Genomic DNA, 24,487 nt, shown 5'->3' on the forward strand with positions numbered 1-24,487 from the left:
CAGACTAATAGCACTGGGAATAGTTGATTAGTAAAAATTAACACATAAAATAGAAGACATGGAAAATACATTTTATATGCTACTATGCAATGTAGGAAAATATTTCAATGAGTAACCTGGTAATGAATATTAGGATTCTATAGAAAGATTTCCTCAGGTTTCTTTGTTTTAAAAAGCAAATTTACATTTGAGTTGATTTCCAGTTTATAAATGCTTTGATGGTTAGCATCTCATTGCGGGTCGGTTTTATGGTCTCATTTTATTAAGACTACTAATGTCCTAGTGGAAGGATTCGTGCACACTGAAAGGAAGTTAATTAGAAGAAATATTTTCATATTGCTATTTGCCCTTTATAATAGAAGTGTCAACCAAATTCACAACAGACAATGAAAAATCAAAACATGCATGCGATTGGTGGGCAAATTGTTAAAAATCGGGGCTGTCCCGCCAAAAGCGGGACGTCTGATCCTTGTTCAAGACATGAGAAGGTGGGAATCGTGTTTAAGGATAGATTTTTAGCTGATCGCAGGTGTAACGGGTCACGGAAGTGCAGGATTACGTCATGACGCAGGGAGGCGCCTCCCCCCCCCCCCCCCCCCCCCGTGGCAATCCGGCCGGGAGAGCGGGCCTGCCTCTGGGCGCTGAGCAGTGCCACCTTCTCTGCAGCTGAAGGCAGGAAACGCTTCACTCCTCACAGCGGGAAAGGTCAGTACCAGCATTCTCCGTCCGGATGGGGGTCCACAGCAGACATTCATCTCCCGCCAGGTTTGGGCCCCAGGGACGATCTGTTTAGAGGCAGAAAGCCGGGTCTTTAACTGTGATGAACAGAAACCGAGAAGGGTGGCATCTAGTCAGCGCTGCTTGGTGTCTCTGGCTCATGGGATGGTTCTTAGAAGCTTTTCACAAATCATGTTTTAGGATGCACCGAGCTCCAGGAGGTCGGGATAGTCCTGTATTTCTTACACACAAATGTTTGTTATGCCTAGATCTTTTTCCTCCCCCCAATAATCAGAATATAATTTCTGTCATTAATGAATGGATTAATTAAATTAATTAATGGCTAAAGGTAATGGAAGCGAGCCGGCTGGGCTGCATACTCAGAAAACCAGTTACAGGCAGAGGGCCCCTGGAGCTCAGGAGAAGGCAAAGGCAGCACACCTGGGGAGGGGGCAGAGGGAAGGCACACATGTCCCTGAGCGGGGAGCACGCCTTAAGAGCCTGTATCTTTAGGACAAATGACACACGACGACGACACCATGAATCCAAGGTTATCATTCAGATTTATTGTCTGATTTTTTCCAAAGGATTTTCCAAACTGCCCCATGATTTTTTCACCCCATATATATAAAAACAAACTTAAAGCACGTGTGATGAGGTTAGTGGTGAAAGAGCCGAAGACTCGTGTGAATGAGGACTATTCCCAGCTCATCGCAGGCCTCAATCACAACCTTGTCAGCAGCAGAACCGGACGGAGCGGCAATATACGCCACACCACTCTGGGGGGGGAGGAAGGGGGAATAGTTACTGACTTTCAGAACACAATGTTATGCTAAAAAGCACAAAAATCAAAATCGGCATTACCAAAGCATAAGCTAAGAATGACTCGCACTGCAGACTGATTCACTCAGACAAAAGAGAAATAACAGGACCACAGTTATCCATACATCACTTGGAGAAGTCAGACAGTTCTCCAACTATCCTGACACAGCACACAGAATACATAACTCAGAACATACAATCAGCGGCAGGGATTCTGCAAGTTTCTGCACGGTGACCAGCTCTCTGCACCGCACACGCATGCCACACGCCACACTTACCCTCTTAGCTCTGTCCACATTATCCCGGAAAGGGAAGAAGGCATCCGAGCTGATGCACACTTCGCTGAGCTTGCCCACCCATTCCTTCTTCTCGGCCTCGGTCAGTAAGTCAGGGACCTCCTCAAACAGCGCCTTCCACTTTACCAGATCTTCATCCTGTTGGGGGGGGGTATTGACATCCTCTTTAGGACTATCTGATGCCACAATCCTGGAGAGCACTTGGGCATTTCTCCCAGCACTTCTCCATTATAAATAGGAATTTAATTAATCAATTCATTAATTATAGAAATTATATTCTAGAAATAAATGCCAATAAATAGTGGCATTTACATTCAGGCTCATATTTCTAGAATCTCTCTCTCTCTCTTTTTCATACTTTAACATTTCATTGAGGAAGAAAATCGATTCTAAGTGCAGCAAATAAACACTATACCATTTACATTCTAATCAATTTATCCCAAATATATTTTCTTCTTTAATATCTGCTCAAGTTAAATCCACCACTTTATATTCCTGTGTCAAAGCAAAACTAACACTACATTTACACCATTAGCCTCAAGTAGAGTCTTCCTGACAAATCAAAACGCAATTCATAATATTCATATTTTAAGAAAGTGCTTCCATTTTGGGTGGTTTTCTTTTTGGGGGCGCTTAACCCACATACTTTTATTCCTGTTCACATATAAAGACCTGTCCAGGAAAATCAGAAGGGTTTTGCTTGGTAATGTCAAACAGAAAAGGACACAATTAAAGTGAAAAGGAAAAGCTGTTTCAGGCACTTCCGTCACAGGGCACTCACTCTTCAGTGCCACTCGCTCTGCCGGGTTCCTGACCCTGAATGAACACCTCCGTGTAGTACTCACCCCTCAGAAACCACTGAGGTTTGATCACAGGACCTTTCTCTTGTTTTCCATCCAATGAGCCTTAAGCTCTTGCTAATATCCAGAAACCGGACTAACCCCTATTCTTTTGGCAGGCTACCCGATTCTTGCCACTTTTAATGTTCCTCTACACCTCCTTCAGAACGAAAGATATTAAAGAACATGAAATATAACAAAAGCATGAGTTGTTAACAGTGCTTGGAGAAAATATGGGTGGAGAAGGGAGATACTGGTTACCTGCTTTCAGGCAATTTGTATGTAATGTTGAAAATACACCTAACATGTAGCGTCATGCGTGGATGCATGAAAATCAGTCCATTCTGTCAAAAACTTAACATGGGAACTACAAACACACAGAACTAAACCAATGGTTGTAATTTGAAAAGACAAAAAATTTGCAGTGACAGAAAGGGATGATGAAAGTTAAAGTGAGAAAGAGGACAATGAGGAATTGGTAACAAGAGTAGAGGAACCATTTTAAATAATACAGAATTTCAAAACAATAGCATTTTCTCTTTGTAGCGAGGAAGATAAAAGTCACCCAGAAAAGAGTGAACATGCTAACACACCCCACTCACGGCCCTACGAGAAGCCTGTACCTCGCCGATGGTCCCGGTGACATACTGATCGATGGCGTTGGAGATTTCTGCCCTCTTCACTCCGGTTTTGAACTTCATCGAGAGCACCCGTGGGTGATGCCGAAGCCACCAGAAGTTCGCCTTGTCGCCTGCCAGGCGTGTGCAGTGGATCCGAGACTGCTGTCCCGCTCCGATGCCGATCACCTGGACAGCACGGCCGTGGCAGTGAATGCCTCCTCAACCACACGGCCGTCTCAGATCCCCCAACCCAGCCACTGATTTCGTGGAAGAAAGAAGCAGGCCAAAACAAGAGACATGGCAATACATTTGAAGTAATTAATAGGTGAGGGTGAGTCAGAGGTTTTTGACTACTATTCGCAGTTTACCTCTTCATATTCTGGAAGGTTCTACAACTCCTGGACATCAGTAGTGCAGCATGGTCTTACTGGGACTTATTAGAACCTGAGGAGACCAGTGGCCACAATCTCCCAGGTTCCTGTCACCAGAGACTAGCATCTTTTAAAAGCCTGAGGGTTTCCCAGGGCACACACTAATGAATATCCACCCTCCCCCTCGCCTTAGGGGCCAAAGGAATGCCGAGAAAAGAGCTGAAGACAGCGAGGAGCAAAGATGGGCTGGTGGGGGGTGTCACCATTTTCACTCTTCTACCAATGGCGGGGAGGGTGAATGAGCCAGTTTAGTAGCAGCTGTTCTAGTCCCACTAATCCGAAATGTGCCAACCCTGTGGTCGGCAAACTGCGGCTCTTGAGCCACATGCAGCTCTTTGGCCCCTTGAGTGTGGCTCTTCCACAAACTACCACGGCCTGGGCGAGTCTATTTTGAAGAAGTGGCGTTAGAAGAAGTTTACGTTTAAAAAATTTGGCTCTCAGCAGAAATTTCAATCACTGTGCTGTTGATATTTGGCTCTGTGGACTAATGAGTTTGCCGACCACTGTGCCATGCTAGGCTCGAACCGTCCACCAACTCAGGAAGTTCTGACAAACCCCGGAGAGAAAAATGTGGCAACGTTTCCCCTTCCGGTGGGTCTAGCACCACAGGCAGGCGGACCTGAGTGTCACTCTGTAAAACCACCGCCCCCGGGGTGCCCCGCTGGTACCTGCCCGTTCTTGGCGTAGCACACCGAGTTGGACTGCGTGTACTTCACCGCCACGGTGGCCACGATGAGGTCCCGGAGCGCGGATTCCGGCAGCTGCACAGACACAGGGTGATGGTAAGTGGCACCGGGCCTTTTAAACTTCATTTCACCGCAAGCATCTTAGTTGGCATTTACTGTGATAGACTTACCGTGTGGTTAACTGTTCGGGCTAAGCACTAGCATGAAAAGATCAATATTGAACGTATTTGTCATGGAACTTAGCGCAGCGCCTAATGCATCACAGATTCAAACTGACGCCGCTTTGCAGCAGCTTTGGCTGGCTTAAGCCTGTTTACAATGTCACACACGAGATTAAGAGATGCCATACCCACTGCAACACTAATACTGTTTTCTCTACCACAGTGCCAGCAAATTCCTGGAGGCACGATAACATTTACATTCAGAAAAAGACACTGAGGGTAATTACAAACAACCGTGATGCCCACACAGCCGAGGCCGTTTGGGGAAAATCAAACTAGGATCGTGTTCTGCTTTATCTAGAATAGCCTGAGTAGAAATATTAAAAAATGCATTTCGAACTACCAGTTCCAATATAAAACAAGAATTATAGCCTCAGAGTCACTATCCTTTAATATAAGGGGAAATAGGAACTGAAGAGGATGATGATCTGTGTGGGAATGCTAAGTGGGCAGCAGCTAAGCAGCAGCTAACTGATAAATTAGCTAACTGGAAAACTGATGAATCAGACTTCATCAAAATTCAGAACTTCTGCTCTGCAAAAGGCCTGCCCAGAGAGGATAAAGAGACAAGCTGCAGACTAGGAAATAATTGCAAACCGCACACCAACAAAGAACTAGTGTCTAAAACATATAAACATCTGTCAAAACTCACCCACAACAAGAATCTAGTTAGAAAATGTTGACAAAAGACACAGACACATTTCACCACAAAGGATATACAGATGGCAAATAAACCCATGAAAAAAATCCCCAACATTCGATAGTAGGAAACACTAATTATAATGAGACAATGCCACACACCTCTCTCTAAAAAAAAAAAAAAAAAAAAAAAAAAAAAAAAAAAAAAACTGGCACGAATGCAGACAAACAGAATCACTCATACACCCCAGATGTAAAATGTAAAACTCCCAAAACTCCCCGGAAAAGTTTGTCAGTTTCTTAAAATAGACATGCAGCCCAGCTGGTGTGGTTCAGTGGCTGAATGCCAACCCAGCCTACCCCTGCCCCGCAGGCCCAGCCTTCATTTCCCCCACCCTCCCCCTCCTTGTGCCCATTGGCTATGCTTATATGCATACACGTTCTTTGGTTGATCTCTTACCCACAACTCCCCTCTCACCCCCAGGCCTTCCCTCTTGAGATTCGATGGTCTGTTAGATTCTGTTTCTGGATCAGTTTATGTTGTTCATTATTCCTCTGACTGGCTTATCTCGCTTAGCATAATGTTATTGAGTCCATCCATGCTGATGTAAATGGTAAGTTCTTTCTTTTTTACAACAGCATAGTATTCCATTGTGTAGATGTACCAGTTCTTAATCCACTCATCTGCTGACGGGCACTTAGGCTGTTTCCAAATCTTAGCTATTGTAAATTGTGCTATGAACATAGGAGTGCATATATACTTTCTGATTGGTGTTTCTGAAATCTTGGGATATATTCCTAGAAGTGGGATTACTGGGTTAAATGGGAGTTCCATTTTTAATTTTCTGAAGAATCTCCATACTGTTTTCCACAGTGGTTGCACCAGTCTGCATGTCTACCAACAGTGTACAAGGGTTCCCTTTTCTCCACATCCTTGCCAGCACTTGTCCTTTGTTGATGGTAGCCATTCTGACTGATGTGAGGTGGTACCTCATTGTCGTTTTTATTTGCATCTCTTGAATAATTAGTGCCTTTGAGTATATTTTCATATGCCTCTTGGCCTAATGTATGCGCACTTTTGAGAAGTGTCTACTTCAGGTACTCTACTCATTTTTTTACTAGATTATCTTTCCTTTGTTAAGTTGTATGAGTTCCCTATAAATTTTGGAGATTCAACCCTTATCAGACATCACATTGGTGAACATGTTCTCACATGCACTAGCTCTTGTTATTTTGTTGATTTTTTTTTTCTGTGCAGAAGCTTTTTATTTTGATGTATTCCCATTTGCTTATTTTCTCTCTCGTTTCCATTGTCCTAGGAGATATGTCAGTGAACATACTGTTATGAGTTATATCTGATATTTTGCTACCTATGATTCGTCTAAGATTTTTATGGTTCCCCAGCCTCGTACATTTAAATCCTTTACCCATTTTGTGTAAGTTGATAGTTTATTTTCATGTATCTGTCCAATTTTCGCAACATCATTTATAGAAGAGACTGACTTGACTCCATTGTATGTACTTGCCTCCTTTCTCAAATATCAATTGAGCATAATGCTTTGGGTTGATTTCTGTGTTCTCTGCTCTGTTCCATTGGTCTATATGTCTGTTCTTGTGCCAGTACCAGGCAGTTTTGAGAACAGTGGCTTTGTAATGTAGCTTGGTATCTGGTATTGTGATCCTCCAACTTTGTACTTCTTTCTCAGGATTGCTGTTTGTTCTTTGCAGACTAATCCTCTTCAAAGAACAAACAGAAAAGCTAAACATAGAGCTAGCAAAATAGCAAGCAAAGACAGGAAAAATCTCAGAGACAGGAGAAAGGAGTGTGACCATCTATGCCTTTTCCCTCAAGGCACTTTCCAAGATGCAGGCAACAAACTCAGAGGTGAATGAGCCGAGCAACCGTTGGAGTCTTACAGGACTAAAAGGCAAAAATGGAGTTCAGTGTGTATCAGAGAAGAGTGGTACTGGTGGACACTGGCTTTCAGCAGAACAGGGGCGAACCATCAACAGACCAGTCCTGACAAAAACTCAAGGCCAAATTCAAATTAGCTCCATTCCTGCCAGAATAAAGATGATTTACTTCCATTTGATCTGCCTTCCAGAAGCATAAGTCTACCCTCTGAAGAAAAAAATGATGCCATCCAGAGCCTCAAAATATCTCTGTAGTCTGATTATAAGCAATGACCAGCCACCAACCAAAAAATACTAGGCACAGGGGCAGACAAGACCAGAAAATAAGAGTGACATATCTTAAGTACTAAAAACCAAAACCAAAAACAAAGTACAGTCAACATTAGACCCAGCAGAAAAAAAATCCATCAGAACGGAAGCCAATTAAGAGAGTTAGAGCTCATCTATTTGCTTATTGTGTAACCTTGGGCAAATTTCTTAACTGTCTTCTATGTCAGTTTTGACCTTTAGAATAGAGATGATAGTAGTTTCCTCTCACCTCCATGGAGTACTATTGTATTCAATGATGAAATATGTAATTACAAAACAAAACAAAAACATGGTTATCATCCCAGGAATATGTCTTCCTAAAAGATGACTATGAGCATAAGAGCAAAAACATATCTACTCAAATACACAGATCACAGCACAAAAAATGAAATCCACCCAAATATCCAAATAGTATGTCTATACATGAATTGCTCTATGCCTTTCAGATGGAGATGTGGATATGTTTACGGACACAGAAACACATTTGTAACTTAGTGCATTTAAAAATGCAAGTTACAGAACAGAATTATAAAAGACATGACTTCGTTCATGTATATATGAAGACAAATCTCTAAGCCTATACATATTCACGGAAGCTTCTAATTGGTCTTTTATTCATTTTTTAAGCTCTTAAGATTACCTGATGACTCAAAGACACTAGTCATTTGCATATCAACCAATTTTAAATATGGCCCTTCATAAATGCATAAGCTTATAAATATTAAAACATGACCTACAGAACTACTAACATACAGTTCAGATATTTTCATACTTACATCTTTATTCTTGGTAACAACATTGTTAAATAATGACCTGTCGATGACTCCATTATTCCTCTTCTGGCTCAAACAAAGGCCAAAGAGAGTCCGAACTTCATTTTCATCTGGATTGTAAGATTGGTCCATCTGATTACAAATATGAAGAGTTAAAGTAATGTATCTACATCCCTCAAAAATCTTCATCATTTATATCCAAAGGATTTCTTTGTAAGATTACTTGTGTGTTGCCAAAACCAGTATGGCTCAATGGATAGAGAGTCGGCTTGGGGACTGACGGGTCCCAGGTTCGATTCCAGTCAAGGGCATGCACCTTGGTTGTGGGCATATCCCCAGTTGGGGGTGTGCAAGAGGCAGCTGATCGATGACTCTCTCTCATCGATGTTTCTAACTCTCTATCTCTCTCCCTTCCTCTCTGTAAAAAATCAATAAAATATATTTAAAAAAAAAAAGATTACGTGTATTTTTTCATATTTTGTTGATTTCAGAGGGAAAGAAACATCAACGATGAGAATCATTGATTGGCTGCCTCCTGCATGCCTCCTAATGGAGAGAGACCAAGCCTGCAGCCCCTGACTGGAATCAAACTAGAGACCCTTTAGTCCACAGGCCGATGCTCTTTCCCCTGAGCCAAACCAGCTAGGGCTGTTTTTTCCCCTATTTTAGCATACATAGCATCATTTCAATACAGGTATGAAAGGCCAGGCACTAATCATTTGTGCCAAAAATTTTATAGGTTTTACAACTCTGTAGGGTATTGGGAGTTTGCATGTTTTTATATAACATTAGAACCAATAGTTTCAGTGAGTGCATGTTTTATTGCATTAATTAAAAGCACTATCTATACAACCCTTTTTGAAAGATTAACAGATGAAACAAAATATGCTAACAACCAGGCAGTGGCACAAAAATTAAATTCTCATTTTGTGAAAATCTATTATAACATACTCAATACTTGAATTACAAGTTAAAAAGAAGCTAAAAGGTGAAAAACAGGACTGGTAGTCTGTTGTCTTTGCTAATTGAAAGGGGATATGTCATTTATTGCTCTTTCTCTCCTAAATCTTGAGGAAAAGATTTTAAAAAAATGCATATAATTGCTAAACATGTATTTCAGGAAAAATCAGCAAGAAATTTTAATTAGTTGCACTTAAACAAAGTAACCATAGCAGAGGGAAGGTTGGGAGACTTTTCTTCAAATGCCTGTGATACCTTTCGAATAGAAAACTGTGTAAATACACTATGGAGATGGAGATGGAGATGATGGAGATGGAGGAGGAAAAGGAGGAGGAGAAAAAGGCAGGATTCAGGAGTGTCAGCAAGGATTAAATGTGGGGAAAGGACACAAAATGAAAGCATTGTTTCAGACATGACATTCACTAACCTGAAGAACACAGTAGTTCCCATTTTTCTTTTTAGAAAGTATTTTCAAAGCTTCTTCTTCATATCCTGGGGCAATAATACCGTCAGATACCTATAAAAAAGTATTTTCTGTGTTAAAGAATTTCCAAACACCTAATCAAATAATGCTGCCGCATATTGCGGTTTCTACCTCCAAGACAAAGCTAATCCAGCAGGCCCTCAAATGATGTCATTTTGTGGATGAGATGCCAGAGGAACTGACTCTCATTTAAGCCATTAGTTGGTCTCACCATACATCGTTTTGCTTAAAGTCACAGACCCTATCTACAACCTTAAGTGAGGACATCCTTACTGTACTAGATTGGGAAAGATAAGCCTATGTTAGAACACAATTTTCTATAGCTGAGCTCATCTCATCTGCTGTCTTTTCAGAGTTTTTGGTTGTCATTGGCACTTTCACCAATATAGGAATGATTTGCTCTAATACCCTTGGGAAGAAAAACTATTTCTTACTATTCTGTTCATGGGGTGTTGTTTTGCACTAGAAAGAGCATGTTCTGGTTGGAGATGACAGTGGTCATGGGAAGAATCCCTAAATATTATAAAGCCACATTATCTCTTTAAGCCAGGGGTCGGTAATCCGCGGCTCTCGAGCCACATGCGGCTCTTCGGACCCTTGAGTGTGGTTCTTCCACAAAATACCACGTGTGGGCGCGCACGTAAAATGCAATTGAAAATTTGTAGTCTTTTTTTGGCCTGGACGAGTTTGTTTTGAAGAAGTGGTTCTAATGCCGAGCCACAGTCAAGGGGCCAAAGAACTGCATGTACCTTGCGAGCCGCAGTTTGCCAACCACTGCTTTAAGCCTTCACTTCTACTTCCCCCTGCCCCCTTACCTTTAAGCTATTTGAGCTATCTTCCCCCCCCTTATCTCCTCACTCCCAGCACCACCCTCACTTTTCTGAAATCCTTGTTTGGTACTTGGATTAGTTTTTCAAAGTATTGTAGTTTATAACCTTTCTCATTATACAGTCTTTTTTGTTATAGACTCAGGGAGCTTTACAGTAAAGTTCATTTTTGCATCACCATCCAAGATCACAGCCTCTGCTCTTTAGAAAAAATAACTTCGGAATTAAGATGCAACTATTAGAAAATTTAAAAGAATTAAATAAGTTAATTAAAACTTTATCTTCACAGCCAAATATGTATTTGAAACATCAACTCATTAAATCTACAAATTATAATTCGGTCACGATTCATGTTCTACATAACATATGATCATTCTAAATGATAATTTATACATGGTATAAACATAACTATCATAGGTTACGGTTTCAGTAAACACGGAACAAAGAAAGCTTGACTCGGTCACACATGGACCAGATACATGCATGCCCACTAACCTCTCTGGAGATAATTTTGGCAGTAGGGACATCACATGTATCAGACAGGGCAACAAAGTCACCAAATGAAGACATCCTATCGGCCCCTGAAAATAAAAATTAAGATTGTGTTTTGTTTTGTTTTTAAAGTTTTGTGGCCACATGGTTTCTCGTGTGACCCCTGACCTACGTAGTTCTAAACCAGCCATTGACACATCGACAAAGGGGCGTGGCTCTGTTCCAATCAAGCCACTTACAAAAAACAGGTGGGGGGGCTAGATCCTGCCATGAACCATAGCTTATTAACCCCTGGTATAGAAGGTAAACTATGACATCAGGTTTCTTGATAATCCCCCATAAATGTTATGATAACATTCACAGGTTATTAAACTCACAAATTAGATATGTATGAAACATAATTCTAACCAAATTCAGTAAAGCCGAGAATAACCATGCAATTTTAGTCCTATATTAAGCAATTCAAATGCATTCAACAGCCTAATCTGAAATTATATGCATCAGATTCCAATTATGTTTCCATTTATTACATTAAAATGCTAACACACTTTTATAAACAAATTTATTCTGAGGCATTCAGATGAACATTCAGAAGTATAAATAAAAAACAAAGATAATTTAAAATCTTATATGAAGCAGATATTACTATTTTATTCTGTTTCGGATAAAATATTGCTTTTTCTGTTAAAAACAAACAAAGCAAAACCCCACAAAACCCCGTTATTCTCCTGACCTCTTGCTCGTGCGTATGCAGTGGCTACGGGTGTGAGGGTTTTGTACACGTCATGGACCATGCACACCTTGGCCTCATCCTCACTAAGGGGAACGCCAACGGCAGCGCCTGAGAGAGAAAACCATAAAATAAGCCAACAGCTTCATTGTCTACACAGCATAAATCCTAGCACCTGTGCCAAATTAAACAAAAACCTGCTTGGCCAGATAATCTGATATAATAAAAGCCTAATACGCTAAGTGTCTGGTCGTCCAGTGATTGGTCGACTGTCAACCAATCAAATCATAATATGCTAATGATATGCTAACGCTGCTCAACCACTTGCTATGATGTGCACTGACTACCAGGAGGCAGACAGTCAACCAGTTGCTATGATGTGCACTGACCACCAGGGGGTAGACGCTCTGCCTGGTAGGTTAGCTTACTGCTGGGGTCCGGCAATGGGGATTGAAAGAGATGGGCCAGATACACTGGAGCCCTCGGACGGCCCCTCCCTGGCCCCACTGTGTGCTGGTGGGGTCCCTTGACCTGGCTTGTGCCTTCACAATCTGGGACCCCTCAGGGGATGCTGGAGAGCCGGCTGCCAGACCCCGCAGGCCACTCCCTCTGGGAGGGTATCAGATGAAGGGCAACAGCTGTGGCAGGTGAGACTGACTGGGTAGAAACGCGTGGCAGATGCAGTGGGGCCGGATGAGCGGGAGCTGCAGGCCTCCAGAGGGACCGCACCTGTGCACGTTTTCGTGCACTGGGCCTCCAGTTAAACACGAAGAATAGAGCTGCAGGGGAGGTGAGAGGAGAGCCTCCCCGCTCTGGTCTCAAAACAGAGCCGCGTGTCTGAAGCCGGCCAGCCCCAGGCATGTGTCTGGAACTCGTTCACTCCATTACTGACGCTCTATCCTGCTTCACACCATATGACGTTTACTGCTTCCCGGCTCACGTCACTTTAACACTGAATCAACCGGAGGACCGGTTTATGTGTTGGGCTGTCAACAGATCTGATGATGTTGACTTAAATGTAAAAAAGCAGACTCACAAGCTGGGTCTAAAGTTATAGATAAACTGTCCCGAGAATAACTTCTTTGGGCCACTCAGTTCCGTCTTCCAACATGTGGGAAGCTATTTACTCACGCTGCATTAAGCCATTTTATTTTTTTATTTTTTAAAACTTTATGTTCCCACTCCCAAAACAACTAATTCCTAATCACCCCATCTCATAACAATGTATGTTTGTAAATATCTTTCTGTGTTACTGTGTTACAGATATTATGATGTTACTATATTGAAAGTGTTAACAGGCTTGAGAAAAAATGGCTTCAGACGTCACAGAATGTCTGCATTCCCCCAGGAGCTCCCCAAGTCTCATTACAAAGAGAAAGAAGTGCGTTTGGAGCAGCTCAGGCATGCGTGCTTTACCTGCGGGGCTGACGTGCTTGAAAGAGGCGGCGGCTGGAACGCCTAAGGTCTCTTTGAGTTCCTTCACCAGCTGCCAGGCATTCAGCGCATCGCACAAGTTTATAAACCCAGGGGCTCCATTTAGAACTGCATACAGAAAATGCACAAACGTTACCGCCTGGCCAATAGGTCGGATGTGTGTACATTTCTTAAAGCCTGTATCACAACGGTGCAAATACGTTTTAAGTGAAGAGGCAGACAGATCTACATAAACATATAAGAATTGATGAGAGGGGTTAAAACATAGGAGAAACAAAATAAGCAATAAATAGTAAGTAATAGAAAATATTAGGTACTTATTTTTCTTTAAACTTTTTAAAAAACAATTTTATTGATTTCAGAGATGAAGGGAGGGAGGGAGAGATTGAAAAATTAACTATGAGAGAGAATCATTGATCGGGTGCCTCCTGCATGCCCCCCAGTGCGGACATCAGGACTGTAATCCCAGCCTGTGCCCTGACCAGGAATCAAACTGTGAGCTTGGGTTCATAGGTTGATGCTCAACCACTAAGCCATGCTGGTTGGACAAAAATATTAGGTATTTGTACAAATAGGATGAAAACATGGGCACACAAAAACCTATACTTGAATGTTTTAGCAGCTTATATTCATAACTGACAAAAATTGTCCTTTCATTTTTTATGTCCTTCAATAGGTGAATGGAAAAACCAACTATGGTACATCCATATGCAATGGAATATATTTAGTGATAAGAAATGAGCTCTCCAGTCACCAAAGGACACAGAGGAACCTTAAAAGCATCCTGATAAGTGAAAGAAGCCAGTGTGAAAAGGCAGGATAGCATATGACTCCAACATTCTAACATTCGGGAAACAATAAAACTCTGGAGGCAGTAAAAACATCTGTGGCTGCAGGCCTGAGAGGAGTGGAATGCAGGGAAGTTTTAGGTGGTTCAACAAAACCCACGGGATACAGAACAGAGAGCAAACCGTGACGTGAATGTGAATGATGGCAAACCATGCGTTCGGCCCTTACCTGTGACGGGCAGCTTGGGCTCCCGCGTGTACAGCTGGGCGGGCGTCTGATGCGGGTTCATGCCGTAGCGCAGGGGCATCTGGGACACCCCTTTGCTGTACTGCTTCCGGAAGAAATCCGAAATGGCCTCGTCATACTGTGCCGTGTGCGTGAAGGCCTACAGGAAGCGGAACTCTGGTGAGCCACAAGCAGCACCTCAGGTGGGAGCCGGACGGATTCGTTTTATTATATAGTCAACCGCACCCCAATCATACTACAATAGATAGCACCGTGGATTATCCCCTTTCCAATTCGCTGCGGATCTTCTAAGGGAGCATCTCTCTAACATGTGATCTCCTCATTTATAACCAAAGGGGAGCAGCTCCCTCCAAGCAGAGCCCGGGTGGACGGTACAAACTGTGAGAACCGAGCGGGCCACCACCTAAGGGCGCCGCACCTTCAGGGCCAGCCGGCGCCGGGTCTCCAGGGAGGTGTCCCCGCTGTCGGAGCTCCGCATCTCCGCAGCCACGGCGGCGTAGTCCCCCGGTTCGCACACCACCGTCACCCGGGCGTGGTTCTTGGCGGCCGCTCTCAGCAGGGTGACCCCACCTGTCAAAACCAAACAGGATTTGTATCTGCACGTCGGTTTGACCTCTCTGCAACACGGTCCCTGTACACAGACTTCAACCCAATTCTCGTCTCCAACAATAAGGGAAAAAGACAACCCACGTGAATCCCCTACACAAAGTAGTAGCTGCACCCGGGCCAGCATGGCTCGGCGGTTGAGTGTGAGGGCCAACCTATGAACCGGGTGCTGGTTCGATGTGCGGTCAGGGCACAGGCCTTGGTTGTGGGCTTGATCCCCGGGGTGGGGTGTGCAGGAGGCAACTGATCAGTGATTCTCTCTTATCATCGATGTTTCTAGCTCTCTCTCCCTCTACCATCCTCTCTAAAACCAATAAAAGTATATTTAAAAAAAGAAAGCGCTCCCATCCAGTTTGGCTTGGTGGATGGAGCAGAGGCCTGCAGACTGAAGGGTCCCGGGTTCAATTCCAGTCAAGGGCACATGCTGGGGTTTCAGGCTCGATCCCCAGTGAGGGGCGTGCAGGAGGCAGCTGATCAATGATTCTATCTCTCTCCTTCTCCCTTCCTTTCTGAAATCAATAAAAATATTTTTTTAAAAAAAGAAAGAACTGCTAAAATACAGATGAATTAGAGTCATCCTAGAGTACAATCTGGGAGCAGTAACTATTTTCTACTCCCTCAATAGTGAATTTCAAAACAAAGTCTTGTTTAAAATTTAAATAAACCTCTCCTCTCTCCGTCTTCAAATAGTGGTTTTCCCAACTCACCAATATCAATTTGCTCAACAGCCTTTTCAACAGTTACATCTGGAGAGGCCACTGTCTTCACAAAGGGATACAGATTACAGACCACAACTCTGAAGGAAGAACAGACCTGTTATTAAGATTCAACTCACATGGCAGCTACATAGAAAAAATAAGTTAGTCACTACTGATATACAACCAAAACCCAAAAAAGATCTAAAGCATAAACTGTGAGCCTGACAGGTTAGAATTCTAAAGGTGAAGAGTCAAAATCTCCCATGTGGCTGAGCACAGGTTAACAGAAGTATCTTAGGAGCAGATGCTCTCAACACACATTGTTGCCGCCCATTACACTATCAAACCATCAAAAAACTTCATTTGTTTTATCTTCAGGGAGGTCATATACAATCAAGGTAAAAGGTGAGAGGATTAAGTATAGATTGGTAGTCATAAAATAGTCATGGGGATGTAAAAGGGAATACATTGTTAATATTCTAAGAGCTATGTACGGTATCAGATGGGTACAAGATTTACTGGAATGATCACTTAGTAAGTTATATGTCTACTCGCTGGAGCGCACAGCTGAAACTAACAATATTGCATTAAATTTAAATTTAAAAGGAAAACAATGGAAGCCAAAGAACGATTTAAAATACAGATGATCTAAAATGAACAACCAGTGAGGCACGTCCGTTCTTGGGCTGCCATGTGAGGTTCCCCAGTGAAATAGCTCAACTGGAAAAACTAATAAAAAAGAGACGCGGAAGAGAGCATTTCCCAGACAAAATGTCACAAGAGAAGAACCAGTATCTCTTACAAATACACAAAAGTCTTCAACAAAATATCAACAAACCGAATCCAGCAAAATATTAAAAGAGGTCTATACCATATCCAAGTATGGGTTAGCTTAGGAATGTACGGTTGGTTTAACATCTAAAAAATAGCTAATATAACATAAAGGACAAAAACTACCTGATCATTTAGATAGGTGCACTAATAGCATTTGTGAAAACGGAGCACTCATTCATGATAACACTCAGCAAATTAAGAAGAGAACTTGCTTCACATGATAAACGGTATTTAAGAAACACCCATCGCTAACTTTATAATTAAAGGTGAATGACTGAATGCTTTCCTTTAAGCTAGGAACAAGACAGGAAGGTCCACTTCTATTTAACAGTGTACCAGAAATTCCAGCCAGGCCAATTAGCAGAGAAAATGGAACAAAAGGCAAAGAGGACTAATGTAAGAAGTGAAGCTATAATATCTTAGCAGGTAACACCACCTCATAAAAAGAAAACACTGAGAAATCCACACTCAAACCATTAGCATTAATAAATGAGTTCAGCAAGGCTGCAGGATATCTGAACAATCTGAAAGTGAAATCAAGAAAACAATTCTACATATAATACTATCAAAAACAGAAAAAATTAAGAATACATTTAACAAAAGTACAAGACGTGTGTATGGAGACCGCAAAATATTATTGGAAATCTAAACAACTTTGAATTTTTACCTTATAAGATTGAAATCAAGTCTGGCCATGTCAGCATTATCTTCTGGGATATTACGAGCCAAGATTCCTAATTAAACAAAGTTAAAACATTAGTTCAAAAAACAAGCCAGAATAAGTCACTTCTTTCCAATATAGTTCCTCAATCAAGCTGGAAATTCTAATATAGCCTAGTTAAGAATAGCAAACAGAGTTAAAATAAGATTAGTGGGTATATTTAAAAATCTTTTTGCCCAGCCATTGTTGCTGAGCACTGACCCATGAACCAGGAGGCCCCGGTTTGATTCCCAGTCAGGGCACAGGCCAGGGTTTTGAACTTGATTCCACAGTGAGGAGCATGCATGAGGCAGCCGATCAATGATTCTCATCATTTGTTTCCCTCTCCCTCTCTCTAGAGTCGATCAAAACATATTTTTTAAAAGTATTTTTTTTTTATTAGTTTGAGTCCTCTCTTCTTTTTCTAATGTTTTATTGAATTTATTGAGGTGACTGGATAATAAAATTATATAGGTTTCAGGTGTACAATTCTATAATACAATATATCAATTACTTATTGTATTGTGTGTTCATCACCCCAAGTCAAATCTCCTTCCATCAGATTAATGCCCCTTTGATTTCTCTTTTCTTAATCAACAAAATGTAAAAGGAATTTCCCTGTTAACTGTTGCCAATCTATGTGCTCCAATAATAAGTGGCTTGTCTAATTCTTAGCCTTACAGCCTTTTCTGCTGCTGTATTTTACTGTAACTGGTAAATTAGCAACATACTATTTTTGACTGACATGCAATTCGTTGTCTCAGATGAACAAACGAACAATGTAGAGTACTTTGAAAGAGAACTCTTTGGAAGTCAGTGATATGGTCATGCTAACATCTTTTCACTCATAACATCTACATACTTTCATCAACTCCAGCAGAAACGACCACTTAGTTAATCCTCAGGTTAGCACGGACAGCGCAAGCAAAAGAAAGCAATCTGAACTCATCCCATAAAAAGCAAACTCGAGTTTCCAAACGTTCTCTAATGTATCATGAACTTTAGCAGCAAACGTTGACGCAATCAATATAGCCTACGGGTTCTTTCCTTTTTCCTTGTTTATCCCACAAAGTGGCCAGCCAGCCCTGAGACGGCGGGTTATTTTAAAGGGAAGACACCCGCCACTTACCGGCATGGACAGCGGGGTGCAGGGTCTTCACACGGCCCCCCAGCATTTCAGGAAAGCCCGTCAGGTCCGAGACATCCCTGCAAACACAAACAGAACACTGTGCTTTCCGCTGACCTGGCACTCACAGTCCAGCTGTTTCACAGCTGCCTCTAACAGGAAGCCTACTGTTTTCATTGAGAGATTTTTCAGCACCTAAATTTTAAAATTCAGAAATTGAAACTAAGCCATACCGATAAAATATTTTTTAAAATGTATTTGGTTGACTTTTTTACAGAGAGGAGAGGAGAGGGATAGAGTGAGAAACATTGATGAGAGAGAATCATCGACCAGCTGCCTCTTGCACACCCTCCACCGGGGATGTGCCGGCAACCAAGGTACATGCCCTTGACCGGAATCGAACCCGGGACCTTTCAGTCTGCAGGCTGATGCTCTATCCACTGAGCCAAACCGGTTCAGGCCGATAAAATATTTTTAAAAGTAAATTTAACTGAGAATTTGGCAGTATATAACAAAAAGCATTAACAATATCCTTGTCTCAGAAATAGACTGGAGTAAAAACAAACAAAAAAAATAGTTGTATGATTAAACAAGCATAAACAAATCAAATATGTGGAGAAATAAGATTGTTTAGTAAAGTGGTGTTGGTATTGGAATAACTGGTTAACGTCATCCCAAAATAAATTCCCAATGAATCAAAGGTTTGAGGATAAAAAAAAAAGTACCAAAATTAAATAATGAGAAATATGTCCAAAGTAGAAGAAGAAGAAAAAAAAAAAGACATGTAAAACTTTCAACAAGATTTTTGCCGAAACCGGTTTGGCTCAGTGGTAGAGCATCAGTCTGCGGACTGAAAGGTCCCAGGTTCGATTCCGGTCAAGGTCATGTACCTTGGTTGCGGGCACATCCCCAGTGGGGGGTGTGCAAGAGGCAGCTGGTCAGTGTTTCTCTCTCATCGACATTTCTAGCTCTCTATCTCTCTCCCTTCCTCTCTGTAAAAGAATCAATAAAATATATATATTAAAAAGGCCCACAATACAGGGTGGGGCAAAAGTAGGTTTGTAGTTGTATCTGAAACAATAGAGTACAGAATTTCCTGAGGGCCATTTGCAAATGATTGAATTTACTCAGGGACTCCCAGTTCCAATATAAACAGACGAGTTGGTGATATTATGATTTCCAATTTAACCTGTTAACCGGGGAGTTCCCTTTTTAATTATGCAGGGTACAACGGGCGCACACACTTTCACTAGGACGTGTCAGTACGTCATGCTCAGTGGACGTAATTTTATATTATTATTATTTTTTATTTATACTTAATTAAAATAAATGAAATATATTTTTTGTTCATTTATATATAAAGCACAAAGGAAAATACAAAATTACAAATAGAAAAGAATACTATCAAAAAAAATGGAAACATCGAATTAAAAAATTATAGATTTTACAAACAATTATAAAGATTACAAAAAATATATACCGTCCCTCTCAGGGCGCAACATATATTTCAAGGACGTATTCATACGTCTTACCCGTTCCCAATATTGTTTACGTTTGACGTATTTATAGGTCCCGCTTGGTTAACAGGTTAAAATTCCCTTTCCCAGACCCCTGGCCCAGTAGCTCATTTGGTGGGAGCACCTTCCAGATATGCCAAGGTTGTGAGTTCAATCCCTGGTCAGGGCACATACAAGAAAACCAGTGAATAAGTGGAACAACAAATTGATGTTTCTCTCCCTCTCTCTTTCCAATCAGTAACTTAAAAAATTAAATAGGAAAACATTTTTTTTAATTCCCTTTGTGTCCTGGCCAGTTGGGTGCCATCCAGTGAACGAAAAGGCTGACCATTCTATTCCTGGTCAGGACACACAGCAGGGTTGCAGGCTCCATCCCCTGTAGGCATGGGGCAGCGGACTGAATTTTCACACTCTCCCTCTGAAAATCAATAAAAATGCTTTTAAACTCCACTTTCCCAGAATTTAAAAAAATAAAGTCCAGCTTCTCCAACAGAGGATAATTGCTAAAAAAAAGAGAAAAGGCAGACCTATGCTTAGTTGGTGTAGGAATTATGCGAGTTAATATATTTATTTAAAAGTGTGACCAATCAGTGTCACTTTAATAGGGAACATATTGACATCCCCAAATTAAAAAAAAAAAAAGACATCACCACAATGGGGCTAAACCAGGAATAGGTAGAGGTACAGCTATCGGGTCTAGTAATAATTAATGTCGTTTTCAAACATTCGTTTAAAATCTTGCTTGGCGTTGACTTGTATTGACATGACCTTCAAACACGTGGTATCTACAGAACGTGTGAAGTGCAATTAACAAGTTTTGCTTGAAAAAGTTTGTGTTTGGTTTGGTTTTTGTTGCAAAACTAGGGCTAAGAAGATGGCGGATGAAGAGCATATTCGGCACTGCATGCTTTACGAGTTCCAATTAGGAAGAAAAGCAAGTGAGGCTGCAAAAAACATCTGTAGTGCTCTTGGTCAAGATGCAGTTAGCGCCAGAAAATGCCAGCGTTGGTTTGAGAAATTTCACGAGGGAAATTTTTCGTTAGATGACAAGAGTGGCCGAGGCCGTGTGTCCAATTTTGATCAAGAAACTCTTCAAGCTCTTTTGGTGCAAAATCCTCAAATTACCCAACAAGAGCTTGCAACAACTTTAAATTGTTCACAAAAAACAATTTCCAATCAATTGCGTGCACTTGGCAAAGTCCAAAAGTTTGGAAAATGGGTTCCTCATGAGTTGACCGACAACAACCATAATCAAAGAGTCACAATTTGCAGTTCGCTCCTCTCTCGTCAAAACCGTTTGCCGTTTTTAGAACAAATTGTTACCGGAGATGAAGAATGGATGCTGTATGTTAATTTGAAAAGGCAGCCTCAATGGTTGGACAAAAATGAGGCTCCGCAGCCCACGCCAAAACCTGACTTGCATGCGAAAAAAGTGATGTTGTGTGTTTGGTGGAATTTTAAAGGAATTCTTCATTATGAACTTTTACCATCTAACCAAACCATTACAAGTGCAGTGTATAATGCCCAATTGGAAAGGTTAGCCCAAGCTTTAAGAGGAAAAGAACCCGCGCTGATTAATCGGAAGGGTGTAATTCTTCACCATGATAACGCACGACCGCATACTGCAAGAATCACTGCTGAAAAACTGCGCCAGTTGGAATGGGAAGTTCTCCCTCAACCTGCATATTCTCCTGATATTGCCCCTTCCGATTACCATTTGTTTCATTCTTTGCAAAACTTTCTTCTTGGAAAAAAATTTAATAATGAAGAATGCCTCAAAAATGCATTGACCGAATTTTTTGCATCAAAATCACAAGAATTTTACAACAGAGGGATTAAAATGCTTCCTGAGCGTTGGGCACAAGTAGTAGAAAACAACGGCAACTATATTGTTGATTAAATTTTGTTGTATTGTTTAAATAAATTCGATTTAAAAAAAAGTATTAGAAAACGACATTAATTATTACTAGACCTAATAGATAAAACAAGACTAAAGAGTTGATAAATTTTTAAACTGGAGGACAGGTATGCTACACAAGAGCTCATATTTCTCCTTTTATGTCTGAAATGTCTCCATAATACAACGTTTGACGGAGGGGGAAAGAGGATACAGACAGGGCCTTGCTTAACTTGGAGGGTCCAACCACAAGCAACCCCCATGGGGACCGCGGGAAGAAAGAGTTCAGACTGGATTCTCCCCACCCCACCTCCCTGACTCTTAGGGGCTGTGGTGCCAACACCAGGCGGCGCTGCAGAACAGACCAGGGAAGGTGTACAGGGAGGCATCTGTGCCACAGGAACTTGGTGAATTTGGGGAAGCTGTGTACTGCCCCCTTAGGGCAGGATTACAAGATGATAAAGGTAATTCTTTACCACCCCTGGGTCTAGAGGCCAAGTAGCAACATCGTCCACGTGACAAAAAAAAAAAAAAAAAAAAAAGGAAAAAAAGCAGGCAGATCTCTCCCTCCTCTTCTCACACATATTCAGGGTGGGGACCGCCTTCCTCTGGATTCTCCCATCAGGCCTTTTCCATTGTCTCCATTCTCAGGGGCTGCTCCCTCTCCCACCAGAATGCCCACCTCCCTGGGGCCAGGACCTGCAGCCTGACTGTTCTGCTTATGGTCCCTTCTCCCTGTCTCTTCCACCGATGATGAGTGGATGTGGAGGGAGGACTGAGTGATGGACAGACTGTATGACTCCATAGGGTTACAACGATGCTAAAGGGAGGGAGGCCTGCTTGCACCTTGATGCCCACAGTTTACTAAAGAGCCAGCCAAAACAGATTATGCAACTGATAAAGTCTGTCTTGCAAAACAAACGGCCTAAAGCGAGTTTCTCGTCAGAGGAGCCCTGGGGCTCTAACCTTTCTTCACTCTGCAAACTTGAGCGGCCCTTTCCCGCCCACCCGGGTCAGCCCTGCAGGCGGGAGGGAGGGAGGGCTTTGCAGGGTTTTGCTGGGGGCCTGCAGGGCGTGCACTCCTCCCGGGTGGCCGGATCTCACCCCTTCCCGCCGGGACTCACCTGACAACCAGGCCGGCGTCCCGCAGCGCGCGGGCGGTCCCCCCGGAGGCCACCAGGCCCAGGCCCGCGGCGGCCAGGCCCGCGGCGAAGGCGGCCAGGCCGGTCTTGTCGGAGACGCTGAGCACGGCTGCAAGAGAGGGCACGTGTCTCCCGCCGGCCCGGGCTCCCCGGCCCCCCGGCCCCCAGGACGGTGCGTGCGGGGAAGGGCACCCGGATCTGCAGCCGCCCATCGCCCGCCCCCTCCCCGGCCCGGCCCCGGGCCTCACTCGGACCCGGGCGGCGGGCGCCATCGCCGGGGACGCGGGGCTCACCGAGCTGGCCGGGCGCCATGGTGCGCGGTTTGGGGTCGGGATCGGGGTCCGGGTCCGGGTCCGGGTCCGGGTCCGGGTCCGGGTCCGGGTCCGGGTCACACCACGTGCGGAGGCAGGAGGAGCTGCTGGAGCCTCTGGATCCGGAAGACAGGGGGCGGGGCCCGCGGCGCCACGTGGGTCACCTGAGCCCGCCCCGCCCAAGCCCCGCCCACCAACCGGCGTCCCGCCAATAGCCCCTCCCATTTCCGCCCCGCCCACATCCCCTCCCCTCCCGTTGGCCCGCCCCGCCCATCGCCCCGCCCCCGCCCCGCTCATTGGAGGCCGGGAAAGCGGAGCCTGGGGCTGGAAGGGAGGGCGGTGGGCTCCATCCGACCTTCCTTGACCCCAAATTGACACTAAGATTCCCGCCCCCCCTCCCCCGCCGCCCGATCCCTCCCGGCCTGCGGGCCCCGGGCAGCCCCGCCTGCCCCGCAGCCGCCCCCAGGCTGGGCGGTAAGGGCCCGCCCAGGAGAAGCCCCTGCAGCGGCCGAGGTAGACTGCATCCTGGCAACCACCTCGCGTTTTAATACGTCAAACAAGACAATGCAATGCAATGCAATACAGTACAGTGCAATGCAATACAATGCAATGCAATGCAATACAGTACAGTGCAATGCAATACAATACAATACAATACAATACAATACAATACAATACAATACAATACAATACTATACAATACTATACAATACAATACAATACAATACAATACAATACAATACAATACAATACTATACAATACTATACAATAGAATACAATACAAAATAATAAAATAAGATAAAATACAATAATAAAATAAAAAATAAAATAATAAAATAAAATATAATGAAATAAAATATAAAATAAATAAAATAAGTAAAATAACAAAATAAAATAAGTAAAATATAAAATAAAATAAATAAATAATAAAATAAACGGAAGACTTAAAGAGCAAAGATTCAGGGATGATGCCACCGTTTCCACAGGGGAGGCAAAGCAAAGCGGACGCTCCTCTGAGTTTTTTGACTCCACGTTATAAAATAGCTTGAAACCTGCAGCTCCTTGCAAATCAGTAGATAGTATTTGAGTCACACCAGAGAGGAATAGTAATGACTTATTTTTGGTTCATTAAAAATAGGAAAACTGTCCAGCTGTGTGGCTCAGCGGGGGAGCATCGACCTGTGAACCAAGAGGTCACTGTCGGTTCCCAGTCAGGGCGCACGCTGGGCCTGTGGGCTCAGACCCTCGCAGAGGGCGTGCAAGAGGCAGACGATCAATGGTTCTCTCTCACCATTGATGTTTGTCTCTCTCCCCCTCTCCCTTCCTCTCAGGAATCAATGAAAAAAAATATTTTTTTTTTAAAAAGGAAAACTGCCGAAACCGGTTTGGCTCAGTGGATAGAGCATCGGTCTGCGGACTGCAAGGT

At 43.0% G+C, this 24,487-nt stretch overlaps 1 protein-coding gene across 1 annotated transcript; it reads right to left on the reverse strand.

Annotated features, from left to right (window-relative positions):
* Positions 1–1,261: 1,261 nt before the first annotated feature.
* ATIC (5-aminoimidazole-4-carboxamide ribonucleotide formyltransferase/IMP cyclohydrolase) lies at positions 1,262–23,183 on the reverse strand. The gene is made up of 16 exons (XM_036421102.2): positions 23,043–23,183; positions 22,732–22,858; positions 18,197–18,273; positions 17,035–17,101; positions 15,543–15,631; positions 14,648–14,799; positions 14,212–14,368; positions 13,177–13,302; positions 11,764–11,871; positions 11,034–11,119; positions 9,655–9,744; positions 8,271–8,399; positions 4,394–4,486; positions 3,298–3,480; positions 1,818–1,973; positions 1,262–1,496 (listed from the first exon to the last, which is right to left on the reverse strand). Exons 1-16 carry the CDS (start codon positions 23,059–23,061, stop codon positions 1,377–1,379), a joined length of 1,779 nt encoding a protein of 592 aa, XP_036276995.2. The 5' UTR covers positions 23,062–23,183; the 3' UTR covers positions 1,262–1,376.
* Positions 23,184–24,487: the final 1,304 nt, after the last annotated feature.

This window comes from Pipistrellus kuhlii, unplaced genomic scaffold (assembly GCF_014108245.1).
Source record: "Pipistrellus kuhlii isolate mPipKuh1 unplaced genomic scaffold, mPipKuh1.p scaffold_m20_p_7, whole genome shotgun sequence".
Classification (NCBI taxonomy): Eukaryota; Metazoa; Chordata; class Mammalia; order Chiroptera; family Vespertilionidae; genus Pipistrellus; species Pipistrellus kuhlii.